The sequence below is a fragment of the Capricornis sumatraensis genome, chromosome 13, assembly GCF_032405125.1.
Source record: "Capricornis sumatraensis isolate serow.1 chromosome 13, serow.2, whole genome shotgun sequence".
Classification (NCBI taxonomy): Eukaryota; Metazoa; Chordata; class Mammalia; order Artiodactyla; family Bovidae; genus Capricornis; species Capricornis sumatraensis.
In genome coordinates, this window is record NC_091081.1 from 17,735,985 (window position 1) to 17,757,249 (window position 21,265).

At 34.1% G+C, this 21,265-nt stretch overlaps 1 protein-coding gene across 2 annotated transcripts in view; it reads left to right on the top strand.

Moving 5' to 3' along the window:
• The window catches only part of TBC1D32 (TBC1 domain family member 32), a 189,602-nt gene that overhangs the window by 163,589 nt on the left and 4,748 nt on the right, over window positions 1-21,265 (top strand). For both annotated transcript variants that reach the window (XM_068985227.1, XM_068985228.1), the window contains 2 exons: window positions 3,023-3,163; window positions 16,063-16,251. In XM_068985227.1, the coding sequence (XP_068841328.1) occupies window positions 3,023-3,163; window positions 16,063-16,251 (330 nt within the window). The remainder of the gene's footprint in view (window positions 1-3,022; window positions 3,164-16,062; window positions 16,252-21,265) is intronic.

The following is a 21,265-nucleotide window of genomic DNA, read 5'->3' on the forward strand; positions in this document are numbered from 1 at the left end:
GAATCTTAGAAGATTCCTTTTTCCTAGGTGTGGTTCTCTTTTTACCTGAGAGGAGAAATATTGTTTTTTAGAATTAATTGAATCAAAAAGGGAGCTCCGAGTTTTCTGTTCAGGCCTCTGCATGGTGTGCGTCTTGCACATGCTTCACAGAGTAACTGCAGCAATGCCAATAAAATATGGCCTGTTCTCTGCCTACAGATCCCTAGAGTGGAGGACGGGATTGGATTGGATTGGATTGGATCAGTTTGGATGGGTTTGGAAAGTTTGTCTTTATATTAGCATCTTTCTATTTAATATCCATAAGTTTTCCTTAGTGTTAGGAATAAAATGAGTCATCAAAACTACCTGTAGTGAAAGAAAAAAAACTAAGACTGCATACTGTGTTTTTCTTTAAGCACATATCTTTCATTTTTAATCATTAAAAAGAAATGGCATAACATGAACATATGGGTTCATATCATGCCAGTTTTAGTATATCCCAAACCAAAAGTTTTACTGATAACTTTTTCCATGATATTAGGCTGGTTTATATGTTACTTAGGTGATCTGTTAAATGATGTGATCCTGTATGTGTTCTGCTTAATTCTATGTTCTGAATTTTCTTTCGAGTTACCTTTTATTGAGTTACCATCCTTTTCAAGAGTTGTGACTAACCAAAATATATCAGAACACTAGAAGTATAACAAACATAATTTATAATTTGATGATTCAGAAAATTCTTTGTTATATTCATGTGGCTCAGAGCAGTCATTGATCTGGTTTATGAATATCATTAACTGTAAATTAGAGTTATGAAATGATAATAGACCAGTTAACAAAACTTCTGTTGTTATAAGAGAGTTTATTATAATTACAGGGTGTAATCATTAGTATCTTATTGTCATTCAGTCAGTTTGTTGAGTAGCTATTCTGTGTAGGCCTTGGCCTTGGTGCTCGGAGTTTTGTTGTTTACCAAAATTTGTGGCAAATTTCTTCCAACAGAGTATAATTCATAAGAGTAGAAGAATTCTTGCCTTATCTTTGGGAATCCATTACATAATAATGTTTTTTTCTTTGAGATAATTAATTAACTTATTGTCCCCATGTCTATATAAACTTAAATATATTGTATTAAGCAACTTAGAGAACACTGTGTAAGAATATTTCTAAAATATATTATTTTTACATTCTTATTATATATATTCAGAAAGTTGTTATCTAATTTGCCTTGAAAATTAAAGTATTGTGTATGTATGAGTTGATTTTTTTGCTCTTACATATATTTATTAGACTCATTAATTCTACTCTGCAACTAGTAATCAGTGAAAACACATTGTGTACTCAACAAAAGAAGATAAATCAAAGGATGCTAATTCTCATTCAGTTCATATTTTTATTCTTAACTATTTCATAAAGTAATTTTCTTTGTCTGAACATCCATCTGAAGTTGACTACAGGATGTTCATTTAATATGATGCATATGTCTTCAGTCATCAATATGTAATATTAATTTGTGTGTGTGCTGTGAGGTAAATCCCTAAGAACCTATTATAAAATATGTATTTATACCTATATGTTTCCACAAATACATACTTCTCCAATATGAAATGATAAATCATTATTTATCATAATGAATGATAAAACATGAAAACTACTGGTAAATCACTGATTTTCTTATATAACTCAAACATAAATTCTTAAAAACAGTTTAGCAATGAAATTTGAAACAATTCTTATTTTAACTCATGTAATTGTTATGTGTGCATTTGACTTTAAAATATTAACTTTCCTTTATTAAAAAAATTTGAGCTGCCCAATAAAGATAAAAAGGTAAATTTAAATTTGAGTTATATATGAACATTTCTGAAATCAGTATTTTATCAGTAGTTTTCATGTTTTATTATTCATTATGATAGCAGATCCAATTTGAGTATCAAATTTTTTATCAGTCTATAGGATATAATTGCTAGTCTAATAATTTTTCTTAACTCAAAATTACATCTTCAAGTTTGTTCTTTGTTTAAAAAATGTATTGTGGTTAGATGTTGAGTTTACAGTAACATTAAAACATAGAGCATTCATGATGATAAATTGTACTGAAGAACTAAATTGAAATAACCTACTTTGTGAAGAAATTGCTGAAAAATGCATTTGTAAATATATGTGTATATGTATCTATACATATATGATATATATACACATATAAATATAAATAAATATAAAATATATGAAATAAATTAAATATATATAGATAGATAGATAGCCTAGGTTCATTAATGAGGATGCACCACAGTTTTAGAGATGAATTTGTTATGGATTTCTCAGTTCAATTATTAGTACCTCAGGTTTAGATTTGGGTTATTTAACATTAGCTTAGAAAAAGCTGATTAGGCAAATATCTTAAGAGCTGACAAACTAAATAAACTCTTTTGATATTTTAGAGTCATTAACTAAAGCCAAGGATAATATAAATATATTGAAATATGCTTAGAATTAAAATGTAAAGCATTTATTACTAATGTACTTATTTATATATTTATTCTTTCATGTAATACCTATCTCCATTATTCCATAGAGACTGAATTTGTCAAAATTACAAACTGTTAATTGTATTCATTATCTCAGAAGGAAAGTATCATACTGCCTTTTTTGAGATTTAATCTTTCTTTGTGTGTGTGAAGTCACTCAGTCGTGTCCGACTCTTTGTGACCCTGTGGACTGTAGCTCACCAGGCTCCTTTGTCCATGGGATTCTCCAGGCAAGAGTACTGGAATGGGTTGCCATTTCCTTCTCCACGGGATCTTCCCGACCCAGGGATCGAACCCAGGTCTCCTGCATTCCAGGCAGACGCTTTAACCTCTGAGCCACCAGGGAAGCCCCTATCTTTCTTTGGTGTTTAACATTCTAACTTTTTAATTTACATAAAATTTGCAGTGGGTTGTTATGCCACCATGTTAATTTTGAAGTAGTAATTTAAAGCATAAGATTTAGATGAGTTTGTTTTTTAAATTCATTAATTCTTGATTTTTTCTCCTTCATGCAGAGGTACCTACCTGCTGACACTATAGAATCTGGCATTCATCCAGTGTATTTTTGCAGCACTCACTATATTGAAATGCTACTGAAGGCGGAGGTGCCACTTGTATTTTCAGCTTTTCACATGTCTGGTTTTGCACCATCACAGGTAATTCATGGAAAATAGTATTTCTTCAACTCTCAGAGCTCAGTGTCTTTGCAAAGAAAATTATATTCTCATCAAATACAAGAAATACATTAAAGTTAATCACATCATTTTGTAATTAGTTATATGTCTGCTGCTGCTGCTGTTAAATCACTTCAGTCGTGTCCGATTGTGTGCGACCCCACGGAAGCCCACCAGGCTCCCCCGTCCCTGGGATTCTCCAGGCAAGAACACTGGAGTGGGTTGCCATTTCCTTCTCCAATGCATGAAAGTGAAAAGTGAAAGGGAAGTTGCTCAGTCGTGTCCGACTCTTAGCGACCCCACGGACTACAGTGTTTAAATCTTTAAGCTGGCTTCCCCTAGGTCTTGCATGATACACATTTCTGTTATAGTAAATCTCTGGCATTCACAGATTTTGAGTTCTATTTCAGCTATTCAAGACAGACATTCTGGAAATCTATGACATGTAGACATTTTAATGGAGATGATAGTATCTCCTTCATAAGGCTTCTGCAAGGATTAGGTAGACTAAGTGAGGGCAAGAATTCTTATCACCACTGAGTATCTGGTATGTGAGATATTGTATTTTATCTAACAGTAAGCTCTCTTTTGGAGTCTGGGAAGGTTTAATGAAGTCTTGAGGGCCTGGAATTGGGCATGTGGTTATTTGCAGTAGCCAAAGATGTCTCCCTCCTGTGCTTAGTCAGTCTTTCAGTGGTAGAGTGTGGATTGCTTCTTTACTATGTTATCAGGCTAAAATTTAATATTTTAAAACTTAAATCTTTCTTCTGTTTTTAGAATTTAATCTCTAGGTCAGAGTCCCAGAAGGTAGATACTTAATCAAAAGATATGAACACTTTTAAGGTTCTTGATGCATCCTAAGTTGCTTTGATTTTGTTTTCTTCTAATAGAAATGAAGAGAATGTCTGTTCTCCAGGACTGGGTACTTGGGTTTTTCAAAACTAATTGCTAAATTTTTAAAATTTGCAGGGTTTGAGGCTTTTTTGAACATTAATAAGGTTGATTATAATTCCACAGCTTTGTTAACTGATTGTATCTTTTTATTCATTGCCCATCTGTCTTAGTGGACTTCCTATTGACTTGTAAATATCCTTTAAAAGCAACCTCCACTATCCAAATCCCTTCAGTTCTTGAGTAATAATTTTTTACTTATTTTATGATTTGACCTATCTACTTATTTCTTATTATATTTGTATTTACTATTCTATTTTGCTTATTGAACTTTATTATTGCATCTTAACATGGGGTAAGAGTAAATAAACCTATTATTTACTTCCTAATGCTCTCCTAAAAAAGTTAATTTAGCTATTTCTACCTATTGGTTCCTCTTATGTGCACTTTAAGGAGATTTTTCTCAGGTCAAAGTGGGCATTTGAATTTGAAATTTAGATTTTTATTATGTTAAAATATAGATACTTTGAAAAAAATTATGTTCACATCACATTATTCTTCACATTATGATATATGCTTTTATGCTTACTTTAAAGAGACCTTATGTCATTTATTACATTTACTTGTATCAGGTTACTCTGCCTGTTGAATTTTAAATTTCCTGAAGTTTAATAAGAAGTTCAAATATAACAAAGGAATTGCATGTAGTGGAAAGGCCAATTCTTTCTCAGCCAATTCTGACTCTTACTGTTTTTACCTAAAACTCTTCCGAGAATTTTGAATCACAAAATGTTTAATTCTGCTTGGAATTAGTTACAGTAAGTTCAACAATCCTTTCTATTTATATATATATGTATATATAAAATAATCCAAGCCAAGGAGAGTTCCTTTCTCATTCTAGATTATGTGCTGTACTCAGTCAGGCAGTTGTGTCTGACTCTTTGGACCCCACAGACTGTAGCCCGCCAGGATCCTCTGTCCATGGGATTTTCCCGACGAGAATACCAGAGTGGGTTGCCATTCCTTTCTACAGGGGATCTTCCCAACCCAGAGATTGAACCCGGGTCTCCTGCATTGCAGATAGATTCTTCACCATCTACACCAAACATTTAGGAATGTATGACCAAAAACTGGGGAAAACTCTCAGTACCCAAGGCCCCATGATATCAATTTGGTACCTCTTTATTGTTTTGGCTTCTCTTTAACCATTTGATATGTTATTATCAATTTGAAGCTGCATACATGTAGATTTACCTAATAAAAAACTACTGCATTATTTCTGAGTAGTAATGTTATTGTATTTCTTAAATTATCTAATGTAAAAATGCCTTTCTATGGTTCCTTATGTGAACTAATCATTTTGCGTCTTAAGAAGTATGTATCATTGTTTTGTTATTATTCACCATTTTATTGCTAATTATGAAATATGAAAACAACATTTAAATAAATTGGTGTATGTAGTTAAGTAATTATTTATATACAAATTTTGTATTTCAAAGTTTACTCATTCTGATCTAATTAGGAGCCATGCTTTTTAAAGTTGCATACTTATAGACATTAAGGGATTGGTTGATTAATGAAAGAATTTGTGAGCAGATTGCTAAATAAAATATACAGATCTCTAGACTAAAGGTAATAAGCTCAACTAGAATACAAAAAATTAAATGTAGTTAGAAATATGTATTTTTTGATTAGCATTTGAGATTGGAAGGAAAGTCAAAATGAAAATATACTTTTAAAATGAACAGAAAATCACATATTCTAATGAAAATGAAAATTTTATTCTTTAATTTAAAAGAAAAAACTTTATTGTATTTTAGTAACTTTCCTCTCCTAAGAAGTACCCCATATCTTTAATGACTTAACTTTTGTAATTCCTTGGGGTCATCATTTTGCATATCATTGATTATTGTACTATATTGTGTCAGCAAGTGAGCTAACATGGATAATCCTCCAAATATACTCCAGAAAAATCTCTTGATTCTTCTCATTGCTACTTTTCTCCCCTCCATGAAAGCAGGATTAAAGAAAACTATTTTATTGTTTCATATTTTTGTGACAGTGTGTTTTGAAAATGCAGAGTATACAAATTTAAAGCAAGATTTCAAGACTAGGAATGCCCCTTGTATGTGCATGTACTGAAGCTTTCCCTTTCTTTATGTTGTTGATGTTGCTATTTGAAATGATACCTTCTCCCTCCTTGTGCCCCATCTTTACTTGTCATACTTATCTTTGATGTCTGTCCAAATGGAAACTTTTAGGATCACTTACAAGTAGATGATTCTGCTTTGAATTGTATGTAGTTTCTGTGTTACTCTTCTAGTAGAAATATATCTTTTGCTTTGTGGGAATCATTATTTGTGGGTTTACCTCTTTCTTACTAGTTGAAGTTTGTTAAAGATATGTATGCCTGACATATCTTCAAGTCTTTTTAAGTATCTTGACACAGTGTCTTGTCTAGAAGTGCAGTAAATATACTTTTTTATTTATATCAGTGCTTCACAGTATAAAAGTGTGTTTTCAGATCTTATTTATTTTTTTAAGTTAAATTTATTTATTTTAATTGGAGGCTAATTACTTTACAATATTGTATTGGTTTTGCCATACATCAACATGAATCCTCCACAGGTGTACACGTGTTCCCCATCCTGAACCCCCCTCCCACCTCCCTCCCCATATCATCCCTCTGGGTCATCCCAATGCACCAGCCCCAGGCATCCTGTATCCTGCATCGAACCTAGACTGGTGATTAGTTTCTTATATGATATTATACGTTTCAATTCCATTCTCCCAAATCATCCCACCCTCGCCCTCTCCCACAGAGTCCAAAAGTCCGTTCTATACATCTGTGTCTCTTTTGCTGTCTCACATACAGGGTTATCATTACCATCTTCCTAAATTACATATATATGTGTTAGTATACTGTGTTGGTGTTTTTCTTTCTGGCTTACTTCACTCTGTATATCAGCTGCAGTTTCATCCACCTCATTAGAACTGATTCAAATGTATTCTTTTTAATGGCTGAGTAATACTCCATTGTGTATATATACCACAGCTTTCTTATCCATTCATCTGCTGCTGGACATCTGGATTGCTTCCATGTCCTGGCTATTATAAACAGTGCTGCGATGAACATTGGGGTACACGTGTCTCTTTCAATTCTGATTCCCTCAGTGTGTATGCCCAGCAGTGGGAGTGCTGGGTCATAAGGCAGTTCTAGTTCCAGTTTTTTAAGGAATCTCCACACTGTTCTCCATAGTGGCTGTACTAGTTTGCATTCCCACCAACAGTGTAAGAGGGTTCCCTTTTCTCCACACCCTCTCCAGCATTTATTGCTTGTAGACTTTTGGATCGCAGCCATTCTGACTGGCGTGAAATGGTACCTCACTGTGGTTTTGATTTGCATTTCTCTGATAATGAGTGATGTTGAGCATCTTTTCATGTGTTTGCTAGCCATCTGTATGTCTTCTTTGGAGAAATGTCTATTTAGTTCTTTGGCCCATTTTTTCACTGGGTCTTTTATTTTTCTGAAATTGAGCTGCAGGAGTTGCTTGTATATTTTTGAGATTAGTTGTTTGTCAGTTGCTTCATTTGCTATTATTTTCTCCCATTCAGAAGGCTGTCTTTTCACCTTGCTTATAGTTTCCTATGTTGTGCAGAAGCTTTTAATTTTAATTAGGTCCCATTTGTTTATTTTTGCTTTTATTTCCAATATTCTGGAAGGTGGGTCATAGAGGATCCTGCTGTGGTTTATGTCAGAGAGTGTTTTTCCTATGTTCTCCTCTAGGAGTTTTAGTTTCTGGTCTTAGGTTTAGATCTTTAATCCATTTTGAGTTTATTTTTGTATATGGTATTAGAAAGTGTTCTAGTTTCATTATTTTACAAGTGGTTGATCAGTTTAAAGAGATTGTCTTTACTCCATTGTATATTCTTGCCTCCTTTGTCAAAGATAAGGTGTCCATAGGTGTGTGGATTTATCTCTGGGCTTTCTATTTTGTTCCATTGATCTATATTTCTGTCTTTGTGCCAGTACCATACTGTCTTGATGACTGTGGCTTTGTAGTAGAGTCAGGTGGGTTGATTCCTCCAGTTCCATTCTTCTTTCTCAAGATTACTTTGGCTATTCGAGGTATTTTGTATTTCCATACAAATTGTGAAATTATTTGTTCTAGCTCTGTGAAAAATACCGCTGGTAGCTTGATAGGGATTGCATTGAATCTATAGATTGCTTTGGGTAGTATACTTATTTTCCTATTGATTCTTCTGATCCATGAATATGGTATATTTCTCCATCTATTAGCATCCTCTTTGATTTCTTTCATCAGTGTTTTATAGTTTTCTATATATAGGTCTTTAGTTTCTTTAGGTAGATATATTCCTAAGTATTTTATTGTTTTCGTTGCAATGGTGAATGGAATTGTTTCCTTAATTTCTCTTTCTGTTTTCTCATTGTTAGTGTATAGGAATGCAAGGGATTTCTGCTTGTTGATTTTATATCCTGCAACTTTACTATATTCATTGATTAGCTCTAGTAATTTTCTGGTGGAGTCTTTAGGGTTTTCAATGTAGAGGATCATGTCATCAGATCTTATTTCATTTAAAATTTTAAGAAATTCAGGGACATTCAGGATCAGTGAAGTGAGTGAATTGATTTATTCAGGGATATTCAGGATCAGTGAAGTGAGTGAATTGATTTATTGATATGACCCTAATAGCAAGGACTTCACTTTAAACCACATCTTACTTTACTAACATTCTCTCTATGGTGAATAAATAAAATAATGCCAGAAGAGTTGTTAAAAATGGCATCTTTGTATCATAAAACTTAGTCACTTAGGGCATACCTATTTTGACTTAATCAGGTATTCTTAAGTAATTGTTCTAACTAATGTTTTTACTAAAGAATTAAGTACATTTTTTGAAGATTGTTTTATATCTAGATACAACTGAGAATAATTTACCTTAGATACAATAATGTTTTTATCAGTGTTGCATCATAATGTCCTTTGTCATGAAAATGAAAGTCACTCAGTTGTTTCCAGCTCTATGCAACCCCAAGGACTATACAGTCCACGGAATTCTCCAGGCCAGAATACTGGAGTGGGTAGCCTTTCCCTTCTCCAGGGGATCTTCTCAACCCAGGGATCGAACCCAGGTCTCCTGCAGGCAGATTCTTTACCAGCTGAGCCACAAGGGAAGCCCAAGAATACTGAAGTGGGTAGCCTATCCCTTCTCCAGCGGATCTTCCCAACCCAGGAATCAAACCAGGGTCTCCTGCATTGCAGGTGGGTTCTTTACCAGCTGAGCTATCAGGGAAGCCTGTGGCGTTTGGCATATGCTTAAGTATAAGGAGCAAACTTTTCTAGGAAGGCTGTGGTACATTTTGATACATATTGTGTGAGGGGTTTTCCTCTCTTTTTATCCTAAAGTGAATGTGTTAGTGGCTGAAAAAGTCATTTAAATGTTTCAAATATAATTAAGTGTAAGGAATATTGGTTTACCATAAAAACATAATTAGTTTATTTTACTTTCTTTGTCATCTATTCCATTAATTGCTAATAGCAATTTAATTAATAGTATATTTTTGAGACTTCTGTGAGAGAATTTTGCAGTTTCTAGCAAAAGCACACATGCATTTACCCTTTCATCCAGCCATCTCATTTATAGAAATCTATCCCAGAAATACACTGACAAAAATTTTGAAAATGCATGTGTACAGATATGTTTTATAGCATATAAGAGCATATAGTATAAAGACTGGGACTTCCCTGGTAGCTCAGTGGTAAAGAATCCGCCTGTCAATGCAGGAGACACGTGTTCAATACCTGGATCAGGAGGATTCCCTGGAGGAAGAAATGGCAATCCACTCCAGTGTTCTTGCCTGGGAAATCGCATGGACAGAGGAGCTTGGCGGGGTACAGTCTATAGAGTTGCAAAAGAGTCGGCCATGACTTAACAGCTAAACAACAACAATAACTATAAAAAGACTAGGAATAATACACGTGTCTGTAAATAGGGACTTGTTGAGTTAGTTATGGCTTATCTACAGGGTAGTACTATGCAGTTATAAAACTGAATAAGAAATACCTCTGTATATTGCCATGGAGTGATACTCAGGATCTTTTGTTAAGAGAGATAAAAGTGGAGACCAAAAACAAAAAAGTGTTTAGAATGTTACTATTTATATGGGAAAGGGTGGGAATATAATACAAGTTCAAATGTGCTTGTATTAAAAACTGAAAGAATGTATCATATTTTGTTAAGTGATTGCTTATAGGGATAAGTAAGGAATGAGCTGAAGAGTCAGGAAATATACCTTACTTTGGAGTCATTTAAATAGTTCATATCATAAATACGTATAATTAAATGAACCTAACAGTACCTACTTGACAGTATAACCTTGTAAGAAGCACTTTAATTTTTTAACCATTTTTAAAGTATAGTAATTTTTCAATGTGTTAATTTCAGATTTATGTCAAAGTAATTCAGTTATATATACATGTATATGTTATTTTTAGAATCTTTTCCATTATAGGTTATTATGAGGTATTGAATATAGTTCCCTGTGCTCTCTAGTAGGTCCTTGTTATTTATCTATTTAATATATAGTGGTGTTTATATGTTAATCCCACACTCCTAATTTATCTCCGACACACCCTTATTGTGTCCTCTGGTGACCAGAGAAAGTTTGTTTTCTATGTCTTATTCTCTGTTATGTAAATAATTTCATTTATATCATTTTTTTAGATTCCACATATAAGTGATATCTTATGATGGTTGTCTTTCTCCAACTTCCCTTAGTATGATAATCTCTAGGTCCACCCATGTGCTGCAAATAGCATTATTTCATTCTTTTTTTATGACTCATAGTCCATTGTGTATACATATACCGCGTCTTCTTTATCTATTCATCTCTAGACACTTAAGATGCTTCCATGTCTTGGCTATTGTAAATAGTGCTGCAATGATCATTGAGGTGCATGTGTCTTTTTGAATTAGAATTTTCTTCACATGTATGCGCAAGAGTAGGATTGCTAGATCAGATGGTAACTCTGTTTTTAGTTTTTACAGAGCCTCTATACCGTTCTCCATAGTGTCTGTACGAATTTACATTCTCACCAACAGTATAGGAGGGTTTCTTTTTCTCCACACCCTGAAAGGCACTTAATTTTATTTTAAGGCACTTTAAAACATAGGCATTTGACTGTACATGCCAAGTGATATGTTGTCTAAATGACAAAGAAAACAATAGAAATACTACTGTTTTAAGTATTCATGTTGCTTATGGTAGTGCTGGTATTACGATTCTGGATTCTTCTTTTGTCTTGTTCAGTAAATGAAACAAAAAACTGATACCATTGATAACTCAGATCTTCAGTTTGTTTTAATGCAAGCACAGATATAATATATAGCAATTTATGATGTGTTTTATCTTAAAAGCTTTAAGAAGGGAAACCTGTAGAGGAAAATGGATTTCAGAGACATGTCAATCAATCCAAATTTTGAAACTGTGTTGGCTCTGGTTTATATAATGCTTTCTTCCTATTACGTGTATTTGGAATAATCACATAATAAAAATGTTAAAGGAAAGAGTTCATCATGTCTGTTTGGATACGTATTATTTCTTTTGTCCTGTTAGAGCCCTAGACTATCAGCTAATGTATAGATCATTTCATCTTATAAAAATAGAGCAGCTATTTGCTTAAGGTTTAAAAAACATAACTCGTAGTTTAGCATTCTTCCAGGGATATAGTGTTTTGAATTCTATCACAATTGAATAATTCTGGAATATTTTGCTCATGTAATAGCAGTAGCTGGTATAGTTTCTGCCCAATGAAGAAGCTCATATATTTAAAAGGTGTATGTCTCCTCTTTAAGTGCAAGTTCTGTTCGGACAGGGGCTAAATGTATTTTGTTCACTTAAGAATTATAATAATGCTTGTTGTACATTAGGTACATAAGTTTTTGTTAAATGAATAATAAACGTCTGTACCTTTGTTATAGAATAACATTTACATAGCACTTGATGTATTTTCAAAATGCTTTCAATTATAATCTTTCATTTTTCCTCTCAAATTTCCCACATGTTGAAAAGGCTGGTATTATTCTCCATTTGGGGCTTTCCAAATGATGCGGGTAAAGAACCTGCCTATCAGTGCAGGAGATGTAAGAGCTGCTTGTTCAATCCCTGGATTGGGAAGATCCCCTGGAGGAGAGCATGGCAACCCACTCCAGTATTCGTGCCTGAAAAACCCCATCAACAGAGGAGCCTGACGGGTTATTGTCCATAGGGTTGCAAAGAGTTGGCTGTGACTGAAATGACTCAGCACACACGCACAGTCTCCATTTAATGAAAAAACAAACAAAACATAGAAAATAGTGTTTGAATGTTGTGTAAATCCCAGAAAATTGCAGTTGCTTTAGAAACCATGTATAATAAATAATTACAGATTTAGGGACAACTTTCTTTTAACCAATATGGATAAAGCTTTATGAATAAGTAAATATTTTGGCTACAGATGTCTTTGTTTGAATCATAAAATTGATAGGTTTAAAGGTCAAAATGAGTCAGTGGTCAACAGTTTCACACCTTTCAACCTGTAGAATAGTCAGACCAACTAGAAAGAAGATGGGAACTGTTATCCCTTCATCATTATCAACTTGCTAGTCACCCATGAAGCTGACAGCTGAATGGGAACTGATTTCTCTGGCTGCCCAGATCATTTGCATTAATTTTTATTCTTCAATTGTTTCTCTTTATTCATTCATCTAGAATCTTTCATTTTCATTAACAAAGCATGGCCCTTGGTTGACTAGGATTTATAGTGACAAAGCATGAACAGAACCCTGGCAGCAGTGCATTAGGGAATTAAAAGAGCCATTGACTGCTTCAACCCATCTAGTCAAGTAGGAGCAAGAGTTACATCCTCCCCAATGCAGCAGAGCCATACTGTGTAGATACTTGATTGGGCAGTGGGAGTTTGGTAATTAACTTTGCGTGCCAACCTGCTCTCCAGGTCCAGATCTAGGAGAAGAATCCTATTGCTGCCAAATGAAATTTAAAGTCAGGACCAAAATAAATTAAATATATCCTGTCCATTGACAAATACTGAATGTTCATATATATATATATTCAAATTCAATATTGAGTTAACCTATGGCTCTATAAAAATATTTTGGAACATAATAGAAGGGAACATATTTGTAAAGAAAAATCTGATCCTGAGAAAGAATTACAGTTAAAAAAAATACGTGGTTATATATAGTTGGCATTATCAATAATAAGAAATATGACCAGAAGATGAGAAAAAAATATGCCTATAATGGCTGAAATTACAATGTTAATGGTTGACTTGAGTAATGATGTATGGAAAACAAAAATGTAATATCATCTGATATGGGATTTGTTGTTCAGTCACTAAGCCATGTCTGACTCTTCACGACCCCATGGACTGCAGCATGCCAGTCTCCTCTGTCCTCCACTGTCTACCACAGTCTGTCCAGATTCATGTCCAGATTCACCTGTCCATCAGGTGGCCAAAGTGTTGGAGCTTCTGCTTCACCGTCAGTCCTTCAGTGAATTCAGGATTGATTTCCTGACAGGTTAGATCTCCTTGTAGTCCAAGGGACTCGCAAGTGTCTTCTCCAGCACCACAATTCGAATGCATCAGTTCTGAGGCACTCGGCTTTCCTTATGGTCCAACTCTCACACATGTACATGACTACTGAAAAAACCATAGTATACTCCCTGCAAAAAAAAAAAAAAAATGTTGAAATTCTAAGCCTCAGTACCTCAGAACGAGGCTATATTTGGATATAGAGTCTTTAAAGCAGTGTGTGTGTGCTAAGTCACTTCAGTCGTCTGACTCTTTGTGATCCCAAGGGTTGTAGCCTGCCAGGCACTTCTATCCATGGGATTCTCCAGGCAAAAATACTGGAGTGGGTTGCCATGCCCTTCTCCAGGGGATCTTCCCAACCCAGGGATTGAACACATGTCTCTTATGTCTCCTGCATTGGCAAGTGGGTTCTTTACCACTAGTGCTACCTGGGAAGGTTTAAAGGGGTTATTAAGTTACAATAAGGTCATTAAACTTAATTATAAGGTCATTGAAATGGGCTTCCCTGGTGGCTCAGACAGTAAAGAATCTGCCTGCAGTGAGGGAGGCCTGGTTCAGTCCCTGGGTTAGGAAGATCCCCTGGATGAAGGCATGGCAACCCACTCCAGTATTTTTGCCTGGAGAATCCCCATGGATGGAGGATACTGGCAGGCTACATTCATGGGGTTACAGAGTCAGACACTACTGAGTGACTAAGCACAGCACAGAGGTCATTAGGGTGGGTCTGAATTCAATATTACCATTATCCTTACAGGAAGTAATTTGGATACCAGACATGTACAGAGGGAAGACCTCTGTTCAATGAAATGTGAAAATGTAGGGAGAAGATGGCCATTTACAAGTCAAGAAGAGAGGCCTCAGAAGAAACCAACCCTGCCAGTACCTTGATCCTGGACTTCTCCAGAATTATGAGATCAATTTCTGTTAAGTCACCCAGTGTGTTACCTTGTTACGACAATCTTAAACTAATACCCTTGTTAAAGGCAGTTAAAAGCAGAATCAACATTACCCCCAAATTGAATCAGCGATATAAAAGCAAAGTTTAGAAACTATTGGCGAATGTATTTTTTAAAGGTCAACACAATAGAACAAAAAAGGAAAATTTGTGTGTGTCTTCTTTATCATTGTATGACAGATTGAGATATGCTGCTATATCTGTTCCCATTCCTCCCTCCTCACCCCTAAAAATCAAAACTGTAGTGAAGAGAAGTTAAATAAAAGAAAATTCTCCTCAGTGGTTATTTTTAAGTCATAAATGAAAATTAAAATATTTGAAAGTAATTGTCTCAGTTTCCCAGGACTGTCATATCAAAGTACCACGAACTCAGTAGCTTAAACAACAGCAATTTATCGTCTCACAGTTTGAGAGGATCAGTGTTGGCAGGGCTGTGTTCACTTAGACAGCACTGAGAAAGAACTGTTCGCTGCCTCTTTCCTCTCTTCCGGTAGCCACTGATATGCCTCAGCTTATAGATTCATCGCTCCAGTCTTCTGTCTGCACGTGACAGCCTCCATGTGTGTCTTTTCAGGGCCTTCCTGCTGTGTGTTCGCATTTTCAGTTTATTTGATATAAGGCATGTTGGAATAAGGCTCAGCCTAATGACCTCATTTTCACTTGATTACCTCTGTAAAGACTCTGTTTTCAAATAATGTCACATTCATAGGTCCTGAGAGTTAGGACTTTGACTTATTTTGAGGGGAGAGATACAATTCCACCCATAACATTAATGTACCAAAACATTAGCAATGGTAATCACTGTATCATTTTTTTAAATTTTCTGTTTTTTAGTAGGCATGTATTGCTTTTATAATCTGAAAAATGTTTTTCAGAAAGTAAACAAATGATTTTTGTAAAAAGTCTCACTTTTGAATTCTGTACATTAGCTCTCAGTTTCTATGTTATATAATTCTGGTTGATTTAAATTGTTTTATTATTCAGCAAGAGTCCATTTGCATTAATGTAACATTTAGCAATCTGTCATCTGCATAATTATACATCTGTGATTCTAGGTAGGATAGAAGATGCTCCCATTTCTGAATTAAAATAGTCTCAGCATTTGTTATCTGAGGAGAGCAGACTGGTGTTATAGGTAAGAGAAGGACAATACGAATCAAGAAGGCATTTAGCAATAGCATAGGAACAGTATGAACACCTTCAGTTAACCCCTAAGTCCTGAGTCCCAAGCCCATTAGAGTTTTCTCACACATTAGGCAAGTAGGTGAGGCATCCTTATATCCTTATTAGGCTTCTTGTAGTCAGACAGTATATTTTGATTGAATGTTTTTTTGTGAGTTATTGAGTACTGCTTTTTAAAAGTCAAAAATGGCTATATCAGCTTTCTAATGACCTAACTTTTTTTTTTTTTTTCCTAGATTTGCATGCAGTGGATAACTCAGTGTTTTTGGAATTATTTAGATTGGATAGAAATCTGCCATTACATTGCTACCTGTGTTTTTCTTGGTCCAGATTATCAAGTGTATATCTGTATAGCTATATTCAAACATCTTCAACAAGATATTCTACAGCACACTCAGACTCAAGATCTGCAGGTTTTCCTAAAAGTGAGTAACTTTATTTCTAGAGGAAAAATTTTGGTTGAAAGTTATCAACTTTGATGGGGTGCCTAGTGCCAGATATTTTTCTATATGCTCATGCAATCCTAAAAACAACCTTGAGAGGTAGGTATTATTATCTTTATTTTAGAGATGAGGAAACAGGTATTAAGTACATTGCCCAAGATTTTACAGCTGGTGAATGCTGCTGAACTGTGATGGGGCTGGGATATGAAGTTAAGCTGTCTGGCTACAAAATTTTGCTTTTAACCAGTATGCTGTGCCTAAAGGACTTTTTTTTTTTTAAATACTCCTGTATCTTATTTAGCTAATAAAAGTTCAAGTTACTATGTGTTAATACACAGCTTTGAAATTTTTAAAAAAATGCAATTTCTTATACCTTCATACTCTATTTTTCTAAATTTTAAAATATTTTTTGAAAGGTTTCCATGAAAGAATCTATCTTAACACTGTTTTTAAAGTCATTAGTATATAGAAGTACAGAAGTTAATATTTTAAAGCAAGATCTAATAGCTTTCTTTCTCACAATAATGTGACTTTTGAAACTCTGGACTTTAGAAAATATATATAAATACCTCCCTATGTGTGATTCTTGCTGTAAATCCAACTTTATTTTAAGTTTAAATATTTCCTTGAATTTAAAGTACATTTCCCTCCCCCTGCTACCCTCAGATACATATGCATGCATATATACACTTACCCCAGAACCAACATTTGTCATACGTAGCTTTTTTCTAGGTAGACAAATAATTTCCATGTGAATTAATTTTATTTTTATTATTTATTGTTAGATTTTTTCAGTTATTTTTCTTTTTTTGTTTCTCATTTATTTACTTTTATTAAAGGATAATTGCTTTACAGAATTTTGCTATTTTCTGTCAAACCTCAACATGAATCAGCCATAGGAATATATATATCCCCTCGCTTTTGAGCCTCCCTCCCATCTCCCTTCCTATCCCACCCCTTCAGGCTGACACAGAGCCCTGTTTCAGTTTCCTGAGACATACAGCAATTTCCTGTTGGCTATCTATTTTACATATTGTAGTCCAAGTTTCCTTGTTACTCTTCCCATACACCTCACCTTCTCCTCCCCTCTCCCCATGTCCATAAGTCTATTCTCTTTGTCTGTTTCTCCATGGTTGCCATTTTTCTAGATTCCATATATATGTGTTAGAATTTGGTATTTATCTTTCTCTTTCTGATTCACTTGTCATTTGATGATGTCTTTTGTAAGTAAATGTCATTGATCATTTAAGATTGATAAACCGTCAAGCATTTTTATTTCATTAATACTAAATCCAAAAGATCTCAACCTTCCTACATGTATCATAGAATTATGATCTTAGAAACATTCTTAATGAAATAAAGTATAACACAACAATGGTCATACAAGCAGAAGGAAAAGTTAGGTAGAAAAAGAAAAAAAATTATCTGTAAAAGGTAATTTGGAGAACAGGGATGGTTAAGTAAGTGAGAATTATATTGAGGACAAAATATGGGTTCCTTTTCAGTAAGGGGCATTTTCATTAGTTGCAGTGGTCAGTTAAAGGGATTTCAGGGCCTAAAATTTCCCAAAATACTTACGTTTGAATGCCTCCTTACCTATAATTATCTAATCTCTTATCCTACTTTAGTTTCTTTTATAGTATCTGTCACTGACTGAAATTATTTTAGATATGTTTTTGTCAGTCTTCCCCAGTATAATGTGTAAGCTCCACAAGGATTGTGATTTTGTCTATCTCAGTTACTAGTGTATTTTCCAGTGCTTTAAACAGCACCTGGATCATAGCAGGTACTCAATAAATACTTGTTAGAGTAAACAAAGAATGTAAATAAATATAAAGGGAGAGATTAATGAACTTAATTTTATTCACATTGAATAACAAAAATTATTAACAGCTTCCTTTCCACCAGAGGGGTGTCCATATATTTCATCATCTTTAAACCTGATAGATGCTGGTGATTATTGCAGTCTCACCTCTTCCTGATTGCTGCCAGGAAAAATAATAGAGTTTACAAATGATGACCTCTTTAAATATTTCCCAAACTCTATTATGCTCTAGGCATAATGCTATCAATTTAAAACTAAAGAATTTTAAAATGAGGATTTTTTTAAAGATAAAAGATTATCTTTACTAAGGCCTACTTAAATTACTAAAATTTTAATTGAATTGGCTTAAATCCAAAATAAGAGCATGTTGGCAAAGAATTAATTTTAGCAGTTGTCCCGGAGCTAACCTTACTTCTTACTCCTGCTGTTTACATTCACCTGAGGTATTAGGAAAAATGCCTTTCTAATACCATGACTTCATGTTATTTTTTGTTTCCAGCAAATAGATCTTAGGGTCACTGATCTCTTTTATGAGCAGTTATTTTTCTTGTGAGATAAATTCCAGTGTACTCTATTAAGTATGCATTTACATACCCCATTAACTACTCCATTAAGCCCAGTTAAAATGTCTTCTTTGAAAAGTATGTAAACATACGTACACTATTTTTCACTTATTCGCATATTAACCAATAATGAAATTTTGATTAAGGAAGTGATTTTATTCTTCCTTTCCTCAGAAAATCCACCAAGTCAGAAAGACATAGGATTTTAAAAGTCCTCATTAAACTGTTGTTGTTATGGGGATTAAAGCTTTGAAATTATGTTTTATACTTTCTGATCCAAAATCTCAGACTTGTACAAAGGAAAAAAAAACTTATCAATAATTCTCCATATAACTACATATCACAGCCATAATGATATTCTTATGTAGATTACATGTTATGCCCTGACTCTACATATTTAGTTTATGACTGTTTCTGAGAGGAAAGAGGACGTAGAGTAGTTCAGGGGACTTTTACTGTTTATTGTATATATTTATGAGGGCTCTTTTTTTTTTAATTTTTGAAGAATGAGCCCCTACTTTTGTAATAAAGCTATTTTTAAAAATGATATTAATCATTATATAAAAATAGATAGAACAAGCATCAACTATGCTAAATGATTTCAAATAATTAGACCCAGTTGAAATAGTTTCCAAAATATTGATAAACCACATACATGTTTTCAATTACAGTATTATCAGTTATCCTGAGAAACTTGAGAAAATGAGATGATTCCAGAAAATTGAAATTATGAAATTCTTTTCCTTGTTTGATTTCATGTATTGACAGAAAGAGATATGATAGAAGCATTGCTTTAGGAATAAAAATGTCTCTGAAACATATAGTATAGAGAAAATACCAACTCATTCTGTATTTACTTTGGTTTAGGCTCAAGATTTGAAATTAAGTAATTGAGTCTAGACTCAGTGCTTGAATTTATGGTAACTCCCTGAATAATTCTTCATGATCAGTATATTAAAAAAGATGACTTGGAATTTCTTAACTAAGTTTCACCTAATTAAAAAAAAAAAAACAAGCAGAATAACTTGTTTATATTTCCTAATTTGATTAAACCACTAAAAGATTAGATAAATCCCATGGGTGTAAGTTTATCAGCAAGGTATTGTCTTTAAAAGGCAGTATCTTTTTAGACACAACAAAAATGTGGGTTGGATAATAAGAGCAGCTAAGTGCATTATTCTCACACTATGGCATTGGATATATTACTGCTGAGCTAGAAGACAACTTCTAAAGATGTGCTGAAAATCTTAGTCCTTGAACCTAACATTTTTCTGTGACAGATGATAGTTCAGAAAATCTGTAGGCATCAAACTTTCAGAAACAAAAACATTTAACAAAATTAATTTTCTCAATATCTCAGACTTGAAAATCTAAAGTTGGGTTGGTTTGTTTTTTAATGAATCTCTCTCTCTTTTTCTCTCTCACATGCATTCCCCCGCTCCCCCACACACATACATACAGACACACACAAAACCAAGTTTAGGTAGCCTTACTTTGATGGTATTTAAGAAGACCCACTGTTTTGGCAGACTAGCTATATTTCATTGCTTTCTGCATGCTAATAGGCTGGCAGTGATCTTGGTTTTAGTTTATGAATTCAACCCGGGGAAAAACATCACTGAAATGCCAGGCTGGGAAAAGATTGCCTTCCAGTGAAAATTAGGCTGTGAAGACTCAAAATACTTAATTAAAATGCTTCAAGTAAATCCTGCATATTACAGAGAAATCAATTTATAATTATGTAAAAATCAGATTAATTTCATCCCATCAGTAAATTGTCAAGTGGGTTTTTCTGTTGTTTCTACTTGCAGCTGTGGTTACTAGAACATGTTGGCATAAGAAATAGAGATCAGACTGAAGGAAAAAAAAAAACTAATTGTATAGTAAGCTCTTAAAAGGCAGAAGTGTTTATAGTATTAAAAATAATTCACCATCTGAAGGAACAGATGCAGGATATTCCGTGTGTTATTCAACTGTGGTTTTCAGTTAGGTTTTTTACCTTCACCTTACATCATTTGAGCCCACCTCAAGTTAAATTCTGCCACTCTGTATAAGTTTGGGCATGTTGCTTACCTCCATATGCCTAATTTTTCTCATATGTTAATTGAGTATGAAATATTACCTATCACTTAGAGTTGTGGAGAAATGAAATGAGGTGATGTCTGTGAAATACTTGTACAGCATTATCTGGTACATTACAAGTGCTTTAAAAAAAAACTAGTGACTTGTTTCTCCATCTCTGTTCATCCTCCTTTTAGTGAGCCCATCCATGCTTAACATTATAAATTTGTAGTGCAATCAAGAAAATCTAGCTCAATCATTTCAGGGAATGTAGCTTAACAAAAATATTATGACCACTGTTGATGCTGTGAATGCTTATTGAATGACAGGCACTGGGCAAAAGGATTGCTCATTCACTCATTGACCCTGTCCAGCATCTGTGTTCCAAGCATCGTTTTAGTTACAAGATAGGCCATGGCCTACCACATTGACTTTAATGTTTTACTTATTACTGTTGTTCAGTTACGAAGTCATGTCTGAGTCTTTGTGACCACCTGGACTGCAGCACATCAGGCTTCCCTCTCCTTCACTCTCCCAAAGTTTGCTC